The sequence below is a fragment of the Rhagoletis pomonella genome, unplaced genomic scaffold (assembly GCF_013731165.1).
Source record: "Rhagoletis pomonella isolate Grant_MI unplaced genomic scaffold, Rhpom_1.0 Rhpom_scaffold_01258, whole genome shotgun sequence".
Taxonomy (NCBI): domain Eukaryota; kingdom Metazoa; phylum Arthropoda; class Insecta; order Diptera; family Tephritidae; genus Rhagoletis; species Rhagoletis pomonella.
The window spans coordinates 2,164-23,527 of NW_023459812.1; the positions used below are offsets into that span (position 1 = coordinate 2,164).

General features: G+C 33.4%; 1 protein-coding gene across 3 annotated transcripts in view; it reads right to left on the reverse strand.

Moving 5' to 3' along the window:
• Positions 1 to 2,197: 2,197 nt before the first annotated feature.
• LOC118752145 (solute carrier family 12 member 4-like) overlaps positions 2,198 to 21,364 on the reverse strand; it is a 34,696-nt gene continuing 15,529 nt past the window's right edge. For 2 of the 3 annotated variants that reach the window (XM_036487000.1, XM_036487001.1), the window contains 20 exons: positions 21,073 to 21,267; positions 17,348 to 17,481; positions 15,246 to 15,328; positions 13,613 to 13,715; positions 13,432 to 13,537; positions 13,230 to 13,359; positions 13,040 to 13,158; positions 12,893 to 12,975; positions 12,659 to 12,794; positions 12,436 to 12,592; positions 12,106 to 12,365; positions 10,809 to 11,061; positions 8,688 to 9,050; positions 8,411 to 8,597; positions 6,736 to 6,951; positions 6,569 to 6,676; positions 3,770 to 3,868; positions 3,506 to 3,672; positions 2,482 to 2,621; positions 2,198 to 2,418 (listed from right to left, as the gene is read on the reverse strand). In XM_036487000.1, the coding sequence (XP_036342893.1) occupies positions 2,327 to 2,418; positions 2,482 to 2,621; positions 3,506 to 3,672; positions 3,770 to 3,868; positions 6,569 to 6,676; positions 6,736 to 6,951; positions 8,411 to 8,597; positions 8,688 to 9,050; positions 10,809 to 11,061; positions 12,106 to 12,365; positions 12,436 to 12,592; positions 12,659 to 12,794; positions 12,893 to 12,975; positions 13,040 to 13,158; positions 13,230 to 13,359; positions 13,432 to 13,537; positions 13,613 to 13,715; positions 15,246 to 15,328; positions 17,348 to 17,481; positions 21,073 to 21,267 (3,131 nt within the window). In that variant the 3' untranslated portion in view covers positions 2,198 to 2,326. Of the gene's footprint in view, positions 2,419 to 2,481; positions 2,622 to 3,505; positions 3,673 to 3,769; positions 3,869 to 6,392; positions 6,447 to 6,568; positions 6,677 to 6,735; positions 6,952 to 8,410; positions 8,598 to 8,687; positions 9,051 to 10,808; positions 11,062 to 12,105; positions 12,366 to 12,435; positions 12,593 to 12,658; positions 12,795 to 12,892; positions 12,976 to 13,039; positions 13,159 to 13,229; positions 13,360 to 13,431; positions 13,538 to 13,612; positions 13,716 to 15,245; positions 15,329 to 17,347; positions 17,482 to 21,072; positions 21,268 to 21,364 lie in introns of all 3 variants that reach the window. The other variant, XM_036487002.1, reaches the window with a different exon arrangement.

Genomic DNA, 21,364 nt, shown 5'->3' on the forward strand with positions numbered 1-21,364 from the left:
CCGTGTTTATTTCTGCCATGAAAAACAGCTTCTCATAAGAATACAATCGCCGTTAGGTCCCTCCCCTTTGTGTAACAACATCAAGGCGCACCCCACAAATCGGAGAAGAAGCTCGGCCAAACACTAACATATGTGTAAGCACCAATCTATAATTATTATTATTTCGTCATCCCTTGTTAAATTTGGTTTGGAAACAAACCGATTTCGGCGTTGTCCCATCTTCAGTACAATTTTTCGTTTTGGAAATTTCTTCCAATACACATATCCACCCTGTCGGAAACAAAAACGACCAAAAAGAAAAAAGATACCGCATACAAAACTATCAAGATAGATACATACATATTTATTTATGTATCCGGGTTGCTGCGAATATTCGCATTCGCATTCGCAACCGCGGAGCTTCCGCATTAATTTTAATTTTGCGAATGCAAATATTGTGCAAGTGCACTGATATAAAACGTATATCTGCAAAACAAAATGACAAATTGTAGCCAATATTTTTTGCCCGTGGAGATGCTACGTTAAAATTTTCCCCGTACGTCCCCCTTCTTTTATAATTTAAAGTCATAGAGTAAGATCGTTCAATAGGTAATTCGAGCGGAAATGTTCAAGGTCTAGCTATAAATCGAATCGACTATTTGCACGTTAAAAGATGACCTTTAATTTGGTAGGAATTATGTAACTATCGAATATTATTTGCCAAAGGTCTGTTGAAAAAACTGGATGCATCTCTAGTTTTTATTTTACATTTTCTTTGATAAGTGTACCAATTTTTTCTTTCATAAAGGGGCTTATTATGATTAAGTTCCGTGTTTTTGTTTTATTACTTAGCAGAAAAACACACCAAAATATTTTGACCAGTTTTACTATGCAAATACGAGGAGTGCGCTCAGAAACAACATTTATTTTAATTTTGTAATAATTGTCAAAATTTCCACGCAGCAAAATAAACATCAAATGGAATGTGAAAAAGTTTAGCTAAAAATTACTATCTTTTCCATTTTTTATTTAACTAAATCACAAAATTTACTCACCCAAATTATTTCTTAAAAATACTTGACATCCGCATCCACATTCGCATCAGCGGATGTTAGCTTTTAAACATCTGCATCCGCATTTGCATCCGCGGATATCTAAAATTCCACATTGGCAACACCCCTAGTATGTATGTATATATATATCACATATAAAAGATTTTTTGTAGGATACGTACATACATTGTATGTACATATGTATACATATAGGTTAGCGCTAACCCTGCAAAAAGTGCAACTACTCCATGTATGCGTGTAAAGAGTACTCCCTAAGGACCAAGGATTACTCCAAAATTAACCACAATTCATATAAAAACTATGGTCCAATTAACATTGCGATGTCCTAGGGCAGGACCATATACTCCACCTCTGCATTACAGCAGAGTAGCACAAAACTACTCCAACATATTAAAAATGGCATTGTTGTTATATTTTTTCGTTTGAACACGCTTTTGTTCTTCACTTCACAGATGCTTTTTCGAAATTAATAAAAACCAAAAACAAAAATTAAAAACTAAATGTTGCATCCGACGGCATTCGAACCCGGACATGCTGGGAGCTAACAACTAACAGCGAGCATCTCTACGCGTTCAGCTATAGCCAGACATGCAAATATGCATTCAAATGCTCAACTTCAATCACATTTCGTTAAAACACGAGCAGTGATCGGGTAACAATAAGCTGCTGCAGAGACACGAGTTGGTCCGCTGCAGCATGACAGAGGAACACTTTTGTAAGTACTCCAATATACCACACATAGACTACATGGTCCAACGATTTTTGCAGGGTAATGATCCACGATGTAGAGAGACAGAAGTGGCGCATTCAGCAGTACCGCTACTTTGATTTTGGCGAATTTGACAGAACTCGTTTTACTAATGTCTACTAGCTCAGTGTTTCATTATTCTTCTTTATTTCGCCATTTCTGGGCGTAATATTAAATTTTTCTTCGATCTTCAATTTTCTGTTCAAAAAGTGAATGAACAACACAACTACGATTTGTTTACAAATGGCGGCCGCCGCCTTTTTTTGTCTCCTCCGTCTCCTCTTTCGTTGCGAACGTGACGTCATCACCTGCAGGAATGCGCAATATTGTATTCTATCATTCTTGCTTATGATCAGCATTGATGCACCAAGGGAATAATTTGCATACACATCTCTAAGAAAATATGCATTTGTTGTAACAAAGAATTTATTTCGTTTTTTTGTATTTAGATACAAAAATTTACGCTAAAAATTGATTGATATTGGTAGTTGCCTTATTTACCAAAACATTAATCGCCTTAAGATCCTTAAGAATAGATTGTTATTACTTCACGACCTCCTCCCCGGACCATTAGCACCTTTTCTAAACCTTCAGTTAACACCTCTAGAAACTCCATATCTGTAAAGGCAAATAGTTAAGTAAACCCGTTTGATGTCCACATAATGTAAATAAACAGCTTACAATTGCTTTCACGATCGATTTTAGATTCCCGCGGAGGCCCAGGTAAATTCATTATAACAAGTTGGGCATCTTGTGATTTATTTACAATAACTTCATTCAACTTCACTGCCGTGTGCATTCGACGAACATTGATTTCGTCACTGTAATTAAGTAAAATTACGAATTAAAAGTTATCTTATGACGTTTATATTATTCAAAAACAGAGTAAATATTTACATACATACAAGTATATGTACGTGCAATGGCTCAAACAACTGTTCTCATGGTGAGTTTTTTAATATTTACGATGTTTTTAAAGCGAAAAATGTTTTTTTATTAAAAAAAAAATATATATTGCTCATGCTACAACTAAAGCCATATAAATCAAAGAGGCGATCTATAGACAAAAAAAAATCATAAAACTTTCATAAAAAATTAGAGCTTTTTAACCTGACTTTTTAGAAAATTGTCATGTATCCAGTTTTAAGGCATAATAAAGTACAAGTTTCAGGCAGCTAGAGTTCGGGTGGATTTTTAATATTTTTTTTTTGTTGCCGGTATCTTGCGGTTTTTTTTTAACTTAACAAAAAATAAAAAAAATGAAATTTGGTTTAATATTTCCAAATTCTATAATTTTAAATTTTGATTTATATTTTGGTTATGGCATGAACAATATTTTTATAGAAAAAAAAGAAAAATTTTAACTTGAAAAACATTGTGAATATTAAAAAATCAGCATGTGAACGGTTGTTTGAATCCCTGTAAGTATACATATATTTTAAAACGACGTTCACATGTACATCCATTCTCAAATTACATACTTCAAATGTAAATATTCAAAAAACCAATAGTGGAATTCGCGCTTCTGTGTATTCGCTGTATCCTGCGTACGTGTAACTGGTCGAGCGTGTGGTTGTTGTTGCATGTGTATTTGTTGTACCGCTAGCAACAACAAATCATGCAGTTACAATTACACAACATACAACGAATACACCGAAGAGCGAATTCCCCTGATGTAAACGTGCAGTCGCTATTTCGAACGTACGGTTTTAAAGTCGTATTTCGATTTCCTCCAGAGATAGTTTTCTCAGGTTTTTCATCTTCACTTTGTCCCTTTTCTACAGAATTTAATGTCGATCCATTTTCTAATTTTGTGTCCAGCGAGTCGATTTCAGCTTCTTTTGCCCTAGCCTTTTCGTCGCCATCGGCTTCCTGAAAAATGTGAATGTACATTATACTCGTACTTGCCTTTATAGTAGACGTTATTAAACACATCAAGTGCATAAAGCTTCAATTGTTGATTACTTACGTTCTCATGCTTCTCTTCTACATTGATTGTTGGATCTGCAAATCGAACTTTTGAAGAAGTCTTTGTAACATCATGATGATGATCAACAATCGTTTGAACCTGTAAATCAGTTTGTCTTAAATATTCTTCAGTTTTTGTGAGATATTACATCTGGCTATGCCAAATGTTTTGTACCCTTCACGCCATATGTAAACTAATTATTGGAAGAACCGAAACTACGCAAATTTTTTGAAATCATTAGCTTTAGTTGGGCGTTAATCCCAAGAGAAATTTGTTTAGCGTGATGGGGTAAAAATTTAAATTTAATAGTAAAATGCCAAAACAAAGATGAAGTAATGAATACTTTTTAAAAGCCTGCCTGCAACTAACTTTTAACATATGTACATGTGACATATTTTCTTCGGTTCGTCGTAATTATATTAGTTATCGATTTTAATAAAGGAATATTCATTATACTCAATCGAATAAGTTTGGAAATAAAATGTATTAAAAATAAACAGGAGATTTCAGTTGCCAACATGTGATGGCAAAGGATTTGATTTCGAGATTTTTTTACTTGTTTTTGTTTCAATTTGAAAATACTCATATAGAGTAAGTCGCTAATTATGTATTTAATTTGGGTGTTTATGAAATGACGATTCTTTTGAAATTGTAATAAATAGCACAATCAAACTAGGAAAATCTTCAAATTTTTTGTATGCTGGTCAATTGATTTTCACTACTGTGAGGCTAGACACAAATTTATATGTACATATGTACATACATAAATCGGCTTCAAACATAATTTTTGTTTTCGATGATCTAAATTAAAGTTAAGCTGGCAATTATTTTTAGAACGCTTGAGCCCGTTAACTTAACGGGTCGAGTTTGACTCTGCGGTCGTTGGAGGGTTAAAAAGTTCTGCACAAACGCTAAAAGCCTGATTATGGCAACTTAACTTAACTTAACGGAACGTAGAGCTTGGAGCAGTGGTCGGCAGGCCCTAGCTCACTGAGCACATGTGTGTTTCACACGTATACTAAGAGCGGCAGCTGAGCAGTGCATTTAACGAAAACAGTCTCAATTTTGAATCGTTTGAATGTGTTAGAATGCCGACCGCTGGCTTAGAGAATCAAAATGAAACAGATTTCGACGTGGAATTAAGTTATGTTACGTTTTGGCTGTTCAATTATAAGCAACATCCATTTAACAGAATTTTTTAAGTGAGAGCCGTAAGTTACGTTGAGTTGCCATAATCATACCATAACAAGGAATTTTCGACCAAAAAGTGGAACTTTAACCTCCTTTTAAAAGCGGTGAGATGGAGAAAAATAAATTCTCGATTATATAACGTACGCTGGAGCGGAGCTGGAGGGAAGAGTTAAAAAAATTCATTTGCTCCTAAACTCTTTAAAGAAAATTAAATTAACTTAATTTTTTTTTTGCTACTAAAAACAACCGTGTTAAATAAATTTTCATTCTATTTTGCATAATGCCCAGCAGTTAGAGATAATTGCCACGTCAACTTAAACGACGATGAAAAAACAATGACTTACCAACCGAAAATGATGATGTTATTTGAAAGCAATAATTGCCCTCAGGCGCTGCCTTATTTAATTTTTTTTTCAAACCATGAGGAAGCATTTATGAAGTGCAGAATGCAAGCGTATTGAATGAAAAATTCAATAAGAAAAATTTCAGAAAAACAGCGAAAAACGTATCCATTTCAAAACAATTTCCGGTTATTGTCTGTACATACGTTTCTGCCGCACACTTAAGTGGAAAAACCGATCGTCAAAGTATTCGAAAATCCGCATTTTATCCACTTTTTTTTCTTTTTCGGATCCATTTTCGGGTTTTTTGCTGACTGGTTTAATATCTTTCATTTTATTTACAAGACAAAATATATTGGGATCATATATATATATATATATATATATGCCAAACCATTAAAGGACATGCATTTGTATATCGAGACCTAACCACGAAAAAAACGTTATCAAATTTTATTTTTTTTTTCTTTGGATACAAAAATGCTTTTAGAATATGTATATGCATATCTGCAATAAAAATAAAATTTAAAAAAATCTCGGTTAGGACTCGATAAGTAATTAAATGAATAAATAAAAAAATATTGGGAGCGCGAGTGGAGCTCGGAGCGAAATCAAATATCGGAGCGGAGCTAGATAGGAGCGATGTAAAAATCCTTTGCTCCGAAGCCCTGGTTTTAACCAAGTTTAGTTTAGGCCTTGAAATTACTGCTCCACTGAGTTGGAAAGGACCGGGCTACCCCTCTTTTCTCCAAACCCCCTGAGCGCCGCAAATCGAGTTTACCGTTCCTAAATATCAGCCTGACAACATTCAAAAAGAATTGACGACCATACAAAAAATCGGCAAATTGCCGAAGTTTTTTTACTACTTTTAAATTAAAAAGAGAAGAAGAGTGTTGCGTTCTGCGCAATAGTTGTATTAAACATCTACATGAATATTGAGGTGTAAATATTGTATGGAATGACCCATATGTACATATATTCGCATATTCGAAAGCACAATTATCTTTGTATTTAAGAATGATGTATGAAGGTGATGGAGAAAAATAACACATGAAATTCGAAATAATTTAATTTTTGCTCTTAGCCTTTACCAAAGGTAACTTATCATCCCCGGTGGTTTCCTTAAAATCCACTAGAGTCTGTACCTTTTTTCAAAAACAGACAATACGTGAAATGTATTCAAAAATTTTAGAAAGTTTTTAAGATAAGCACGTTCAGTTACATATGTATGCACATCTGTTTCATTATTCCAAAATGACATACTTACTATTTTAGAGTTTTCTTTCTTATTTAAACGAAGCTCTCTTAACATTTGGTTTCGCTGTTCCATCATCAATGTCCTCTCGTATGTATAGGCGGATATATCGCTATTCATCTATAAGAAAAGAAAATTTTGTTAGAATGTAATTCCAACACTTGAATTTGTAAAATTACCATCTCCACCACTTCTACATCCGCCTCAATTCGTAAATGGTACAGAAAAGTTTTCAAGTCTTTTTTCATCTGAATTGAATTGTCTTCCATTTGAGCTACAGTGAAAATTCTTAATTTGCAATTTCTCCAAGTACGATGCTGTTTCAGCAGGAAAGGCAATAGCATTAGGAGACCTCCATCATGTACTATCCACCAAATGTCAATATTGCCACCGATCTATTAGAAGTAAAAAATAACAATATTGATATGTAGATATGTATGTATATCGCTAGCTTAGAGTGAATGTTGCTAAGGCCATTTTTTTTTTAATTTTATAGTAGAGGAAAAAAAATTCTTATAGATATTTTTTCCAGGTATTTTGCAAATCAACAATATAAATGAATACAACATTTTACGCGTTTAAAGCAAAGCAAAACTCCATAGGAATAAGAAGGATTCGATCTTTATTAAAAAGTTTCGTATAGCAAATTTTCCTTTCATTGAATATGAACGAGAAAAAAATAAAACAATTGCCTTAATCCTTTTCGAAACGATGCATCTTTAATACTCTTTGCTTCCTATATTAAAATATGAGTTTTCATAAAAGTGGATTTAGCAACTTTTCACACTAAGCTAGCGATATAATTTTAATGAAGGAACAAACAACATTGTTCTAAAAATGCCGATAAATGTTGTTATTAAGGAAACATATTTTTTTTATATTAAAAAAGCATTAAGCTCTTGAATGTCAATGTAAAACAGCACCGATTTTTTTTAGTAAAAGGCACAGATATAAAATGCTTAAAATATTAGATACGCTAAAAGTAAGTTTTCTTTCAAGAAAGTTACAACTAAAAATTTCCTTCATTTAGGTTTTTTGTTTTATCACTCTGAAATATGTTTTGAGAATTTGAGTCTGAATTGGGCGCACTATTGTCAGTTTTTCAGTGCAGGGCCGTGGATTAAACTAAGTTTAAACGCCCGTTTTGGCAGGTTTAAACTAAGATTAGCCAATCAAATGACAACCATCTGTTCAACTTAAATTCAGGTAACTTAATCTCGGCCGCTGTGGTGTAGTGGTAAGCAGTGCCCGCTTCCACTCAGCAGCACCTGGGTTCAACCCCTGGTCAAAGCAACATCGCGAAAAATATATAGAAAAAAGGTTTTTTTTTGACAGCGGTCGCCGTTCGAAGTCGGCGTAAAACTGTAGGTCCCTTCGCTTTGTGTGACAACATCAAGGCGCACACCACCAAATCGGAGGAGAAGCTCGGCCAAACACTAACCTATGTGTAAGCGCCAATATATTACTATTTATTATTATTACTGAATCTAGGTTTAAACTGGCACTGAAAAACGGGCCCTAAGACTGCTAAATAAAAATGTGTAGTATGTATTTTAAAATTTACTTAACCAAAAGTTTCTATTGTATATTCATGAATTCATTTTATTTTTTGAGTCCCCAAGTGGTGGTTTCGGTCCAGTATTTTTTTGTCTATTTTGTACTAGTATGAGACTGGTATATTTCTGACCGAAATCTGACAATTGCCATCTCGCAGGACATCCGCATGTTAAAAATACCAGTTAATTACATGGAAAAAAGATAGTTGGCTTACTAGTTGGGCATGCGGTTCACACTAGTTGTGAGGTTTTTTACAACTGGTACATTTGACTACAGGGTAATAATAAAAACACTTACTTTGTGGTTAGATTCAGGGAAAAAGTTGATACCCTTTGGAACCAAAAGTGCCATATGGCATGCAGCTACTGTTCGAACGGTTTGTATAAAAGTTTTCCAGCTTTGTTTGCCTTCTTGTCGCCAACTGTAGGGCCAACCAATTATAACAGTATTTGGTTTCATACCTCCGAGGCCTATGGTCTGAATTCTAAAAATATGTCATCATATTAAAAGTTTCTTTATATTTTCATATGTATGTATGGATGTACACATAGTCTACACTTTTAGATAAACTTACACTGAACTTAATCCTTCGCCTATATCTCGAGATACCAATACATCACAGAAGCCTTTAACTTTCTCGTCGTCCATTAATTTTCTCAATGATGCCTTAGCGTCAACCGCTCTGTTCAAAATTTTATGATGATCGCCTTGAATAACGGATACGCATATTGTTAAACCCTTTCCGGCTTTAAGTTGAGTGGCAAACGAAAATATTTTCCTATATTTTGGCATGAAGTTGTCGTTAAACTTTGATAGGACTAATATTTGTGGACGCCAATTTTTGGTATGTGGGGGACCCTCTTCCAAGCGTAAAAGTGAGTATCTAGCAGCAGTCAACGCCATTCCTCTGATTCCATCTCCCCACTCTTTTTCAGCCCTAGAGACACCGAAAATCAAAGTGTTTGGAATTTGTCACATCATGATATATGTATATATGTAAGTATATAGTATGTGCATAATATGTGTATATTAGGGATGTTAATTTTTCGGCTTTTTCCGGGATTTAGATATTATTACCTTTCAACAACTTGAATCGAAACAGGTAAGAAAGTCTAAGGTCGGGCGGAGCCGAACATTAAATACCCGGCGCAAGTATTAAATATATGTTTTTCACCTTTCCGAAAGCTACCGCTACATGGTAACTAAATTTTGAGTAAATTAGCGTCCTTACATTTCGAAATATTAAAGTTTCGAGCATTTCTGAAATTTACCGTTATATGAAAAGCGGCCGTTATTTTAGTCCGATTTCAATGATTTTCAACGTTTTGCTTTTATTTCTCAAGCACAATAACCGTACCGTTTGGTACAAATTGGTAGAACGGTTACCTAGATATATATGTGTGATCATAAGTGGGCGGTGTCACGCCCATTTTCCAAAATTTTATCATAAACGTATGTCTTGGTAAAGAATTATTGCAAGCATAAATTTTGAATGAATTAGCTTTTGTATTTACTGATTTATCGAAGATTTCGTATTTCTCTAAATTACCGTTATATGGGATGTGGGCGTGGTTATTGTTCGATTTTAAAAATTTTCAGCCATTTGGTATGATGTTCCAAGGCCAATAACTGGGCCAAGTTTGGGAGAAATTAGTGGTTACCAAGATATACACATGTAATCGTAAGTGGGCGTGGTTACGCCCATTTTCCAAAAATATATAATATTCTTATTTTTCATCTAAATATTATTGTAAATATCAATTTTGAGTGAATAGGCTTGAGTAGTTACGAAAATATGGCAGTTTTCGTATTTCTGAAAACTACCGTTATATGGGGGGTAGGCGTGGTTATTGTCCGATTTTGCTCATTTTTCAATACCATCCGTCTTACGCCCGAAATAAGTACACGTACCAAGCTTCGTTAAGATATCTCTATTTTTAACCAAGTTATCGTGCGCACAGATGGACGGACAGACGAACGAACGGACAGACTGTCACCGCTTAATCGATTTCTCTTTTCATTCTGATCATTTATGTGTACATTTGTCTATATCTATCTCGATTCGTTTTGCCTGTTACAAACAACCGTTATGTGAACAAAGTTATAATAACCTTGTGCACAAGTGCGCTCGGGTATAAAAATGGTTCACTATTTTGAAATTAAGAAAAAACCGGATAAACCGGGTTTATTTTACACAGTTTTCATACAGTGAAAGCGTTTATGTTGGTATGAATTCATGACCAAAAATTACAATAAAACTTGTAACATTAAATATAGCTTTTATTTAGAAAACAGAAAAATAAGTTCGAACTTTTACTTTAGATCAAAAGTAAGACTATTTGCGCTGAAAATTCACGCTTTTTTTCTTATTTTAACCATTTTTAATACTTTATTGAATATTTTCTGACTTTCTTCGAATTTGAGTAGTGCTTTTGCTGCCGTAGCCGAGTGCTGTAGATTTATAGTAAGAGTGTAGATCGCTCCATCAAAGCTTTAATTGAGAGGTCAAGAATTGTATGAAGTGGAAAAAATAGTTTATTCGATATATAGATCAAGATTTTAAAAACCCCGCCTATAGATATGCAAACAAACCGGTGGAAACTGATTTGCAAAAACCGAGGCAATCACCCTAATACGTATGTATACAGGGTATGTATTTGCATAGTTATATATTTATGTATATGCTAAAACTTACCCACGATATTCGATATATTTGTAAATCACAATGGCCATTCCCATCGCAATTAAAGCAAAGTACCATGAAGTCATAAACATTATTGATATACACAAAGTTAATCCAACTAAAGACAATCCCCAATGATAGAACTTAAATCGTGGCCTCCAGTTAGGTGTTCTCAACAGTGTCTGTACAGCACATGCAAGATTCACGAATCCATAACACATGAGGAAGAACATGGATAATAAGGGTGCCAACAGATCAACATTGCCTAGTAGAAGAAATAGTTTAGGGATTTAAAATATTTATTATACGATTAATCACACGTATGTACATTATTCATGCAAAAGCATTTGTTTGCATGCATGCACTTGTTCATAAATTTCATTTACTTCAAATCGGACATGCGATCTGCACTTTCTCCCTTATATTTATTAATTTTTTTCTGAAACGAGTTCCCGGTAAGTTTAAGTGTTTTCAAAAACGAGAATAGCCAAATGAAATTCACTTGCTTTTGACTCATTTTCATATTCAATTTCTCACTGTATGCATATGAGCAAATCCCTTAAGTTTTTTTTTTTTTTTTAGTCTCACTCCCTTCTCTCGGCTAAAGCATTCAGCTTGCATTTATTTCAATCAGTGAGGTTCCAGAAAAAAGTACAATAAAAAATATACCAAGTATTTGAACAATTTTACTCTTAAAACGTTTATTTATGCGAAAAAGTAGCGAAAAATAAGTAATTTTTTTCATTGTTTTGAAATTTAACGATTTTGTTTTTCCAATTTTAATAAGTTAAGTTACTTCAAAATGTTAAAATTAAAGGAAGAAAGTGTTCTTCTTTCCAAAACGAACGAATCTAGTGTTATAAGACTAGTATCTCACCAAATGAAAAATATTACATTGCGTAAAAGATGACTATGATTTGAGAAACTAAAATTCCATTTTTATAATTTTTATTGGTGCACTCGAAATTCAATCTAAAATTGTCATATACACGAAAAGATAAATATACATATATATGCATAAGAAATGCTGTGTTAAAATCTTAAACGCAAATATTTAATATATTTTAAATAATATGACTTTTACGTTAAGGCGTGCGAGTAAACTCGTTAGATGACTTCGTATGGTGCTACGGGCGTATACGTTATATACGCGAATACGGGTATATGTATGAGCGTGAGTGGTTATTTTTAATTGTTTAGTATATCTTTTTTAAGTTTTCATTTATACACAATTTCGCGATGGGATTTGCTCATATACCATTTACATGCCCAAGTATTTACCATGGATTACCTACTACATAATACGTACCCAATAGAATTCCGCCCTGGCATATAACAATCGTGAGAAGTAAAGCTCTTGTAGGTTCACCACGTTTCGAAGATACCGCAAATGGGGATAAAAATGGAATAATTTCGTCTTTTGCTATGGCCTGCAGCAAGCGTGGTGCACCAGTCAAGCTTTGTAGCCCAGCACCAAGTGTTGATAAAAATGAGCCAACAAGTATAACCCATTGGTTTGGCCATGCAATGTTTGCCACTACTAGCTTTCCACCGATGGATTGGCCAAATCTTCAAATAAACGGTTTATCAATAAATATATATATATATAGTTTAGTTGAAAAACTTTTTTACTACACACTTGTCACGTAAGAGCAGATTATCGACTGTTCCCGCAAATAACAAAACACTAGATAAATACACGGTGCTCGTTGTTAGAATTGCACAAATTGTTCCAATCGGAATACTTTTTTGAGCGTCAGCTAAATCACCAGACCTATTTGATCCCGCCATTATTCCTATGTATATATGCAGTTATAATTAGTTACAGAGTATTAATCTGCACACTTGCATCAGATTTTTACCTGTTACTGACGGGAAGAATATTCCTATTAGCAATGTGAAAGACGTTGTAATATCAGCTACGACTTGATTATATGTAGATGGCGCCAAATTTTCAATATCCACCGTATTTTTCCCATAAGCAATTAATTGGCCTTTCTAAAAAAAATAAATAAATAAAATATTTATAATCTTATCGGCTTTTGATGTATTTACCAATAATAATTCGATTGTTGGCATTAATAAACTAAACTTACTTCTAAAAACGATGGTAAAATATTCTCATAGAATACTCCACTGGCAAGACCCTTGATACCTTTTACTTTTGTAACGTTATTATCTGAGATATAAAAAATGTAGATAATATTCATAGACAGCGCCAAAAGTTTAAGAGTTTAACGCACTTTTATAATATTCATCGCATCCGTTTTCATCACAAAACATGTCCGACAAGAACGTATCACTTTTAGTACAATTATCAATGGGAATGTCTTTGAGCAAACGCTTTCCAAGAACGCACATGCTGAAAAGAAAGAAAAACAAGCCATTGAAATCGTATGCTTCCTATTTAATTGAAGTGTATTAGGGCCTTACTAAAGGTTTTCACTCCCATTAATATTGTCGAATATTCCAACGTAAACAGCAATTATAGAGAATATTACACACGCCAAGGCGACTGCGGCAAATTTATTTACGAACTTTACACCCAAAAACACGATTAATCCTAGTCACACAAATTTGGAGTTACTAGCATTATTTTTTTTTGTAATAGTACACAAATAGATTCTATATTCACCCATAATCAATAGGAGCAATGTGCCGTATACTCTAAAGTTATTATACATTGCATCCGCATCTTTGGTGAAATCGCCAAATATTGAGGCCCATGGAGCCATGTATGTCTGTGAAATTAGATTACTTGTTTATTTTTGGGATTAAAAAAAGCATTTGCCAAAACAAAAATAAGTATTAATTACCAATACAATCTCCACAGCGCCCACAATGTACATAGCAGCAGCCAGTGTCGTTCCTGTATAAAACAACATTCCCACCGCTCCTCCAAATTCTGGTCCTAGCGATCTAATAGGATAATAAATTCATAATGAAGCATTCGCATATTTATTTAACCCAAGCACAAATAACTTTGGCTAAACGCAAATTAAATTAATTTCAACACAAATCGAATTTGACCAAAGGCAAAAAAACAAAATTTTGTAGATCTTGGCGTTGTTCAGATTAAAAATGCTTCGTGGTATGATTATCCTTGAAACTTTTCAAAAAGTTCATTGAAGCTGCATGCGGAATTTACCAAATTGTCAAATGCCGAACCTTCGCTTCTTATTTCGAGAAAAATTGCTTTTGGTTTAAACTGACTTGCACTTGGGTTAAATAAATGAGGGAAAGCTATACAAAACTTTGGCAGTGGTGACAAACGATATGCTTTGTGTATAAAATTGCGAAATACTAATATAAAGTACGATGTTTTACCGCTGTAGCCGAGTGGTTAGAGCTGCGTACTACCACTCCATAGAACCTGAAAAGAAAAGGCTTTTTCTAACAGCGGACGCCACTTGGCAGACAATGGAAAACCACCAAGTGTACATATTTCTGCCTTGAAAAAGCTTCTTATAAAATAATTGGAGGAGAACCTCGGGCTTAGCAAGAGTGTAAGCGCCAAATATTTATTCATTTTGGCTGCATTTCTTTATTCATTCTAAACGTTTGGAATAAACTTTTTTGTTTACTTATTCTTTAGAACATTCCTGATGGTATGTTAACGTATATTTTAAACGCATTCTGTTTATTTCGGCTATGAAATTGGATTATCCGGAATGTATAAAGAAACGCAGCCTTATGTTACCATTTTCTTTCTAAATTAAACCTTCTGTGCTTAATGTGCTTGTGAAATCCGAGTGAGCCTCATAGGACAGCCAGATTGGCAAATGCCCGATTAGTAAAACCAAAAGAGTTAATTTTGGAATAAATGTACTGACTAGCCAATCAAAAATATTTTTTATATCTGTACAAAAAGAAGGTTCAGCTAGCAGCAAATTGAAAATAGAGAAATTAGAAAAACTATAAACATTCTTGCCTTTTTCTGTGAAATAACATTTTCAATGTATTACATTACCAGGGAGCATTAAGCCAAAATCTATTGCTTGCCACCAAAGACGTTTTTTTTTTTTAATATTAGAAAAGCCCAAAAATAAGGTGTTCTTACACGATATGTATTTGCATGTGTGCATGCCACTTTTTACATATGGAAATGTCAACATATCGTGTAAAGGCAAATTAGATTTGTTTCTGTATAAAGCAGATGCACGTACATACGAAATATAAATGTTTCTATTTTCATCTGATACACAGGTAGAATCATCTGAGTTTGGTTTATTTCGTTTTCAAAGAACGTATTTTTAAATAGTTAAATAAAGACTGTGAATTTGACAGACATACGCAATTACATATGTATTGTAAAACTCACATTTAGAGATGCAAATATATATCGTGTAAGAACACCTTTATGTACGTTGGACATACATGTATATGGTATGCATGTATGTACATAGGTAGTATATTTAGGCGAAGTATGTTTTAAACATGTATACATACCTCGAAATCATAAAATAACTTCCTCCTGCGGGCACTACTCCATTTGTTGCGATTGCTGACATCGAGATTGCTGTTAACATGGTCTGTTGGAAGACAATGCACATACAAATATAAGGTTCAATCCCGTATTCTTCGGACTAAAACTAGTAAAACTGTCAAAAAATAAAAATTCGCTCAGAGCGAGAGAGTAACATTGAAAAGTACGGGATCGCTTTCTAGTAAAAAACGGTAACTTCTGTCAACTTCAACATAACCTCCAAATTTTTGGTTGTAACTTTTTGCTTATTTTGTATGTAAACACACTCAGCTCACACATGTAAATAACCATAAATACTTTCAAATTCATTAGAATCCACTTAAACAAGTAATTAAATACTTTTCAACATGAATTATCAGAATGCACTTTTCTTTTGTTTACAATTTGGTTGCCAAACACACTACAGCTGATCGTTTGACACATTTACCAGAATTTACCAGCAAAAAATTCTCGAACTAAAACTGGTAACTTCTGACAGAGAGAGAACCGTATTTACTTTCTTTTTTGTCCTCTCAATAGTCAGAGAATCTGACTGATTCTGACTATTTCTGACTAGTCCAGACTCGTATTAAGTAACATCTCTTGGGGTTTGATTTCCATGGCCAAAGTTTGGTGGATGGCTTAAAATGAATATTCCCGTATGTTTCAAAAAACCTTGTCTGAAGATGGCAATGAACCCACAAACGCCCTGAGTCAAGTTTTACATTCCTGGCGACTATCCAGTGTTGCCATTTTGGTACTTTTGGAGCTAGATTTAGACTTTTTCAATTTAGCTCCAAAAATTGGGTTTTAGCTCCTAGCACTCTTTTTAGTTCTTTTCAAATTTATCTAGCACTTTTTAGCTTCAGAAAGTTTTATTTGCATTTGGTATATATACGTCAAAAATTAAGCGTTGATAAAATGGAAAATTTCGAGATGCAGTATATACACCATAAGCTCTTGGATCTAGCTTAAAGAATTTAAAAATTAATTAGAAGAAAATCCTTTTTCTGATAGCGCGGATTTTGTTATACGTTATTAATTTTACGTTTAAGGAGAGCTGGAAGTAAAACTTTCCAGAAAAATGTTGCGAAAAATTACTCAATTCAAATGTCTGAAACTACAGACTCTAACAGTTTGTAAAGTGTTTTTAGTTCACTGTTTAAGTGCCATAGCAACGAATTCGAAATATAAGTATGCACCTAATTTTGGTTTTAACAGATTTTTTAGCACTAAAACTTATAAAATTTGTTGTTTTTATTAAAATTGCCGAAGGTGTGAAAACAATCTTACGTCAATAAATATTCAACCTTAACAAAAATATGTAGCTGTTCATTTTAGCTACTATTAGTAATATTTAGCTCTTTTTATCTCGTTTTTTCGACCGTTTTAGCTCCAAACGAAATTTTTCTCTGGCTGTTGCCACTATCCTCGCAGTCATAAAACAAAATTTACCGCCCTGCTAAATATCGTCAAATTACTAATAACGATACCAATTCGGCTATACTAAAAGTACACTCAGAAAGAAGTAACATGATTTTTTCAAACAGAGTCCATGTTTCCATAATAGCGTTTGAAAGTTTTAAATAGAAAAAGGAATTTTCAAATAAATTCGCTCGGATTTGAAATCAAAATAGTTGGAATCATTGTAAGAAATTTTATTCAAACTGTACATTTTAGGCGTGCAGACGAGCATGCTACTGTTTGAAAGATTTCAGGGTCCCGGGTAACAATGCTGTCAGACGCTATAATTTTGAAACCAGTTAAAAAAGTTAGCTCTTTTAGTAGTTCACAACGAAATTTCCGACATGAATATGTATGTATGTAAATATACAGTAAACTTTTCATTTCATATTGCGAATTCCAAAGTGCTTATAAAACCGAGAACCTGCAGGCTTAACCTCAATAGATTTTCTTCTCAATACAAGTAGAGCCAGCATTGAGAAATGAAAATTTAACTAGGGATTTCGGCGGAATATATACAAGTAAATATGTACTATCGAGTATGTACATGAAATGAGCAACAATGTTTAAAAAATACCAGCGGAATAAATAACTACTGTTAAATTCTTAAATGAGCACTTACCACACAACAGCAAGTTAATACTATGAGAAATCCGCATACCGCGCCAGCGGTACCAACTACCCATGTAAGACGAATAAATAGGATTACACCAAATATATTCTGAATGCATGGCAGGAAAACTCCAATCAGCGTACCTTTGAAGAATATAAATTATTGTCACAATATAAACTTACATATGTATGTATGTATGTACATAAACTTTTTTATGCGAGAGTGTTTTCTACACATAAGCGTGTAAAATAATATTTGTCGCATCTAAACAACCTAGATTATTTTTTTTCACGAAGATATACCTACATGCGAGCTATTTAGATTTTGCGATCGTCCACTACATACTTAACTTTTAGGTGTTACATAAATATTTTACATCTAAATTGTAAGTGCTTAAAAATAAGTAAACAAAAGGTCGAAAACTGCTGGGTATGAACATATTTCCAATTTTCATCAATTACATTTTTTTATTTCATACTATTAAATAAGTCAAGTTAGCTTTTTAGAGTTACCTTTTTTCCACAACAACAATTACATTAAAAATAAATAAAAGTAATAATTAAAGATATATAGGGAGTTCACAAGGTGTTATATACCGACGTACTGTTGTATGTCATAAACTTTAAACGGCTAAAACTATATTTAAGGAATTCGCAAGCTAACATACAAGTTTTATTATAAAATTTCACACCGTTAGAAAATACTTGGTGGTGGTTTCAATTCCTCTAAACTTTTATTTAGCCGTTAAAAACTTTACAACATACGACAATACGACACGTACGACACCTTGTGAACCACCCAATAGTAAAAACGAGCTCTTGGCTCCCTTAATCCACAATACTGCCGTCAGTCAGAGATTCGCAATAAATTCGCTAAAGTTCAAAGTATCCACTTTAAGCGTTTTAGGATTAAGATTTTGAGAGCCTTGAACAAACTAATTTTCAAGAAACCGTGTTTGCAGATAAACTGCTCCGAGCAATGAAATAAAAATTTAAGACACTGTTCCAAGGGCTATAAAATACATATTTAGATTCCAAATTTTTAGTAAAGCGTTTCCCGAAGAAAATATTCGTTAATTCTGTGTGATCGATATTAATTTTTTCAAGAACTTTGAGCCTTAAGGTCGTTAAATATTCCGGAATCTGGATAATTTACTGTTACTTTGTATATAATCTTAAAAACTAACGTTTTGCCTGAGTTTTCTCAATACGTAAATTAAAATGACCTATTTGCTTGAAAACGTCGCGAGTCAATACACTTCTTTGCTCAGTGTACATTAGAGTGGTCCAAAATAAGTAAAGCTCCAATTTTTATGCTCTCACCTCCTAGGATTGTTCTATATCGAAAAAAAAATATTTTGAAATAAAAAAATATTTAGAGGTCGCTGAAAGTGCTCAAAGTTGTTGATGTATTTTATAAGAGAAAAACAACTTTTCGTAGAAATGGTATAGAATAATTGAAAATCAATATATTTCGATTGGAAAACTCTGGTTCTCTTCAGAAGACTTCCAAAAAACATACCCAATTGTTTATTTAACTATTTTCTTTATTTACTTAAGATTTGCAGTTTCTATAATAATAATTGGGTATTATTATTGAGAATCTCCTGGAGATAAACATATTAATTGATTTGGCACTAAACAGAGCTTAATTACACGGCTGCACCAATTTTCGAATGCTCTTACCTCAGTGATGAAATTGCTACTCTTAAATAGATCTTTCCATGCAGTTTTGAATCTGGTATGAGTAAGTTTTTAGGTGTTCCGATCGTTATTGAGAAAATAACTATTAAACAACTAAGTTGACGATTCGCAATAAATTCGCTCAAGTTCAAAGTATCCACTTTAAGCGTTTTAGGCAGTGGCGGATTTAGCGTAAAGGCAACATAGGCAGGTGCCTAAGGCGGCAAAATTTAGGGGCGGCATTGAGCTGAAGTTTTTTTTTTCAAGTTAGCTGCACTGAAAGTAGAATTTGTGCTTGTACATTTTAAGGCATACATTTGAGATTCAATTACGTAATCAGAAAATAGGGCAACACTGTTAGGTATTTTTGATATTATTTAAATGATAATATTTAAAAATACTAATTTAGTATTTTAGAGATTATAAGTTATCAAGTGAAAAAGTTTGTTGATGATGGCTTTTTTTTAGTTGAAAACCTTTACTCAAGGCAAATACTACTTTTTAACCGACTTCCAAAAAGGAGGAGGTTATCAGTTCGTCGGAATCTTTTTTTTTTATGTATGTTTCCGCATAACTTTGAACCGCATCAACCGATTTCGATAATTCATCAGAAAGGTAGTACTAATCTGGTTTAGATCCGACCATTGGATCATGAAATATATATATACATACATATATATTTTTAAGTCGGTTTTTTTTTGCTAAAAATTACTGGTTCATCTTAAATTCTAATAAGAGTATAGTAAATAACAAACTTTGAATATTACTATCTACTTCTAATCGTTCCAAAACTGGTACCGTTACCTCAAAATATTTTTCTTATCGAAAAAAGGGCGGTAAATTCTGAAGTGTCTAGGGGTGACAAATATTCAAATCCGCCACTGGTTTTAGGATTAAGATTTTGAAAACCCTGAAGAAACTAATTTTCAAGAAACCGTGTTTGCAGATAAACTGCTGAATTGTCTAGGGGTGACAAATATTCAAATCCGCCACTGGTTTTAGGATTAAGATTTTGAAAACCCTGAAGAAACTAATTTTCAAGAAACCGTGTTTGCAGATAAACTGCTCCGAGCACTGGAATAAAAATTGAAGACACTGTTCCAAGGGTTATAAAATACATACTATTTAGATTCGTAGAAATGGTATAGAATTCTTGAAAGTCAATATATTTCGATTGGAAAACTCTGGTTATCTTCAGAAGCCTTGCAATAAACATACACAATTGTTTATTTAACTATTTTTTTTATACTAAAGATTTTTTATTTATGCCCCCATTGCATTTTCTGGGGGTTTTGGCGGACCTATAAAATAAAGTTACTATAAAAAAATGGTGTAATAAATAATTAGGTATTATTATTGGGAATCTTCTGGAGATAAACATATTGATTTTCAAGAATTCTATGCCATTCCCATATAAAATACGTGGAAAACTTTGATCGCTTTGAGCGACCTCTAAATTTGTTTTTTCAAAATAAAAATAGGGTATTATTTTTTCGGTATAGTACAATCCTAGGGGGTGAGAGCACAAAAATTCCGACTTTACTTCTTCACATGCTTTTATGGACCATCCTAGTGTACATACATACCTTTAACTTTATGCCGTAAGCATAGAAATCTTCGACACACATCGATTTTCTCATTCTCACATACATACATACGTTTGTATTATCGGTTTCTGTAATATGTAGGTATTTAGGTATATGTAGATTTTTTTATTTAAAATAAATATTATTTTCTAACTTATCATATGTAGTAATAGCATTTATTGGAGTGGGCGGAAAATTAACGTTATATGTATGAGGTACGGTAACTGTTCATTTATCGCATCAATTTATTGTCATGCAAAATAAATTATGTACTTCCAAAAAGATCCTAGATAGTCCTATAATAACCATTCATTGGTTACACAACGTCCTCGATGCGGAAAGTAGGTATAAATATGTAAGGAAATTTAACGTTGATTGTCCTATGTACGTAATCATATAAGCGGCTGCATCTTAATCTTAAGAGCATCATCTATTGTTACCATATTTTTACGATGTACAATCTTACCCATGCGAGCTGCAGGTGCAGCTGTCTTTGAATCCGGGTCAGTGGCTGATGGTATGGTATTTTCATAATTGGCAAGCGATGAAATAAACGTTGATACGTGTGGTCTGGTGTCCAACTCATCGTCGTACAAGTATAAATTTGCGTCGATGTTAGATTTCTCATTAGCAGGCTCCGACTGCGAATTCTCGCAGGGATCTGTAATAGAATAAAACAAGATGATTAAGTATGTATGAATGTAAAATATATCTATGTACATATTTACATAGTGTTTACGAGTTTAAATTCACTGACA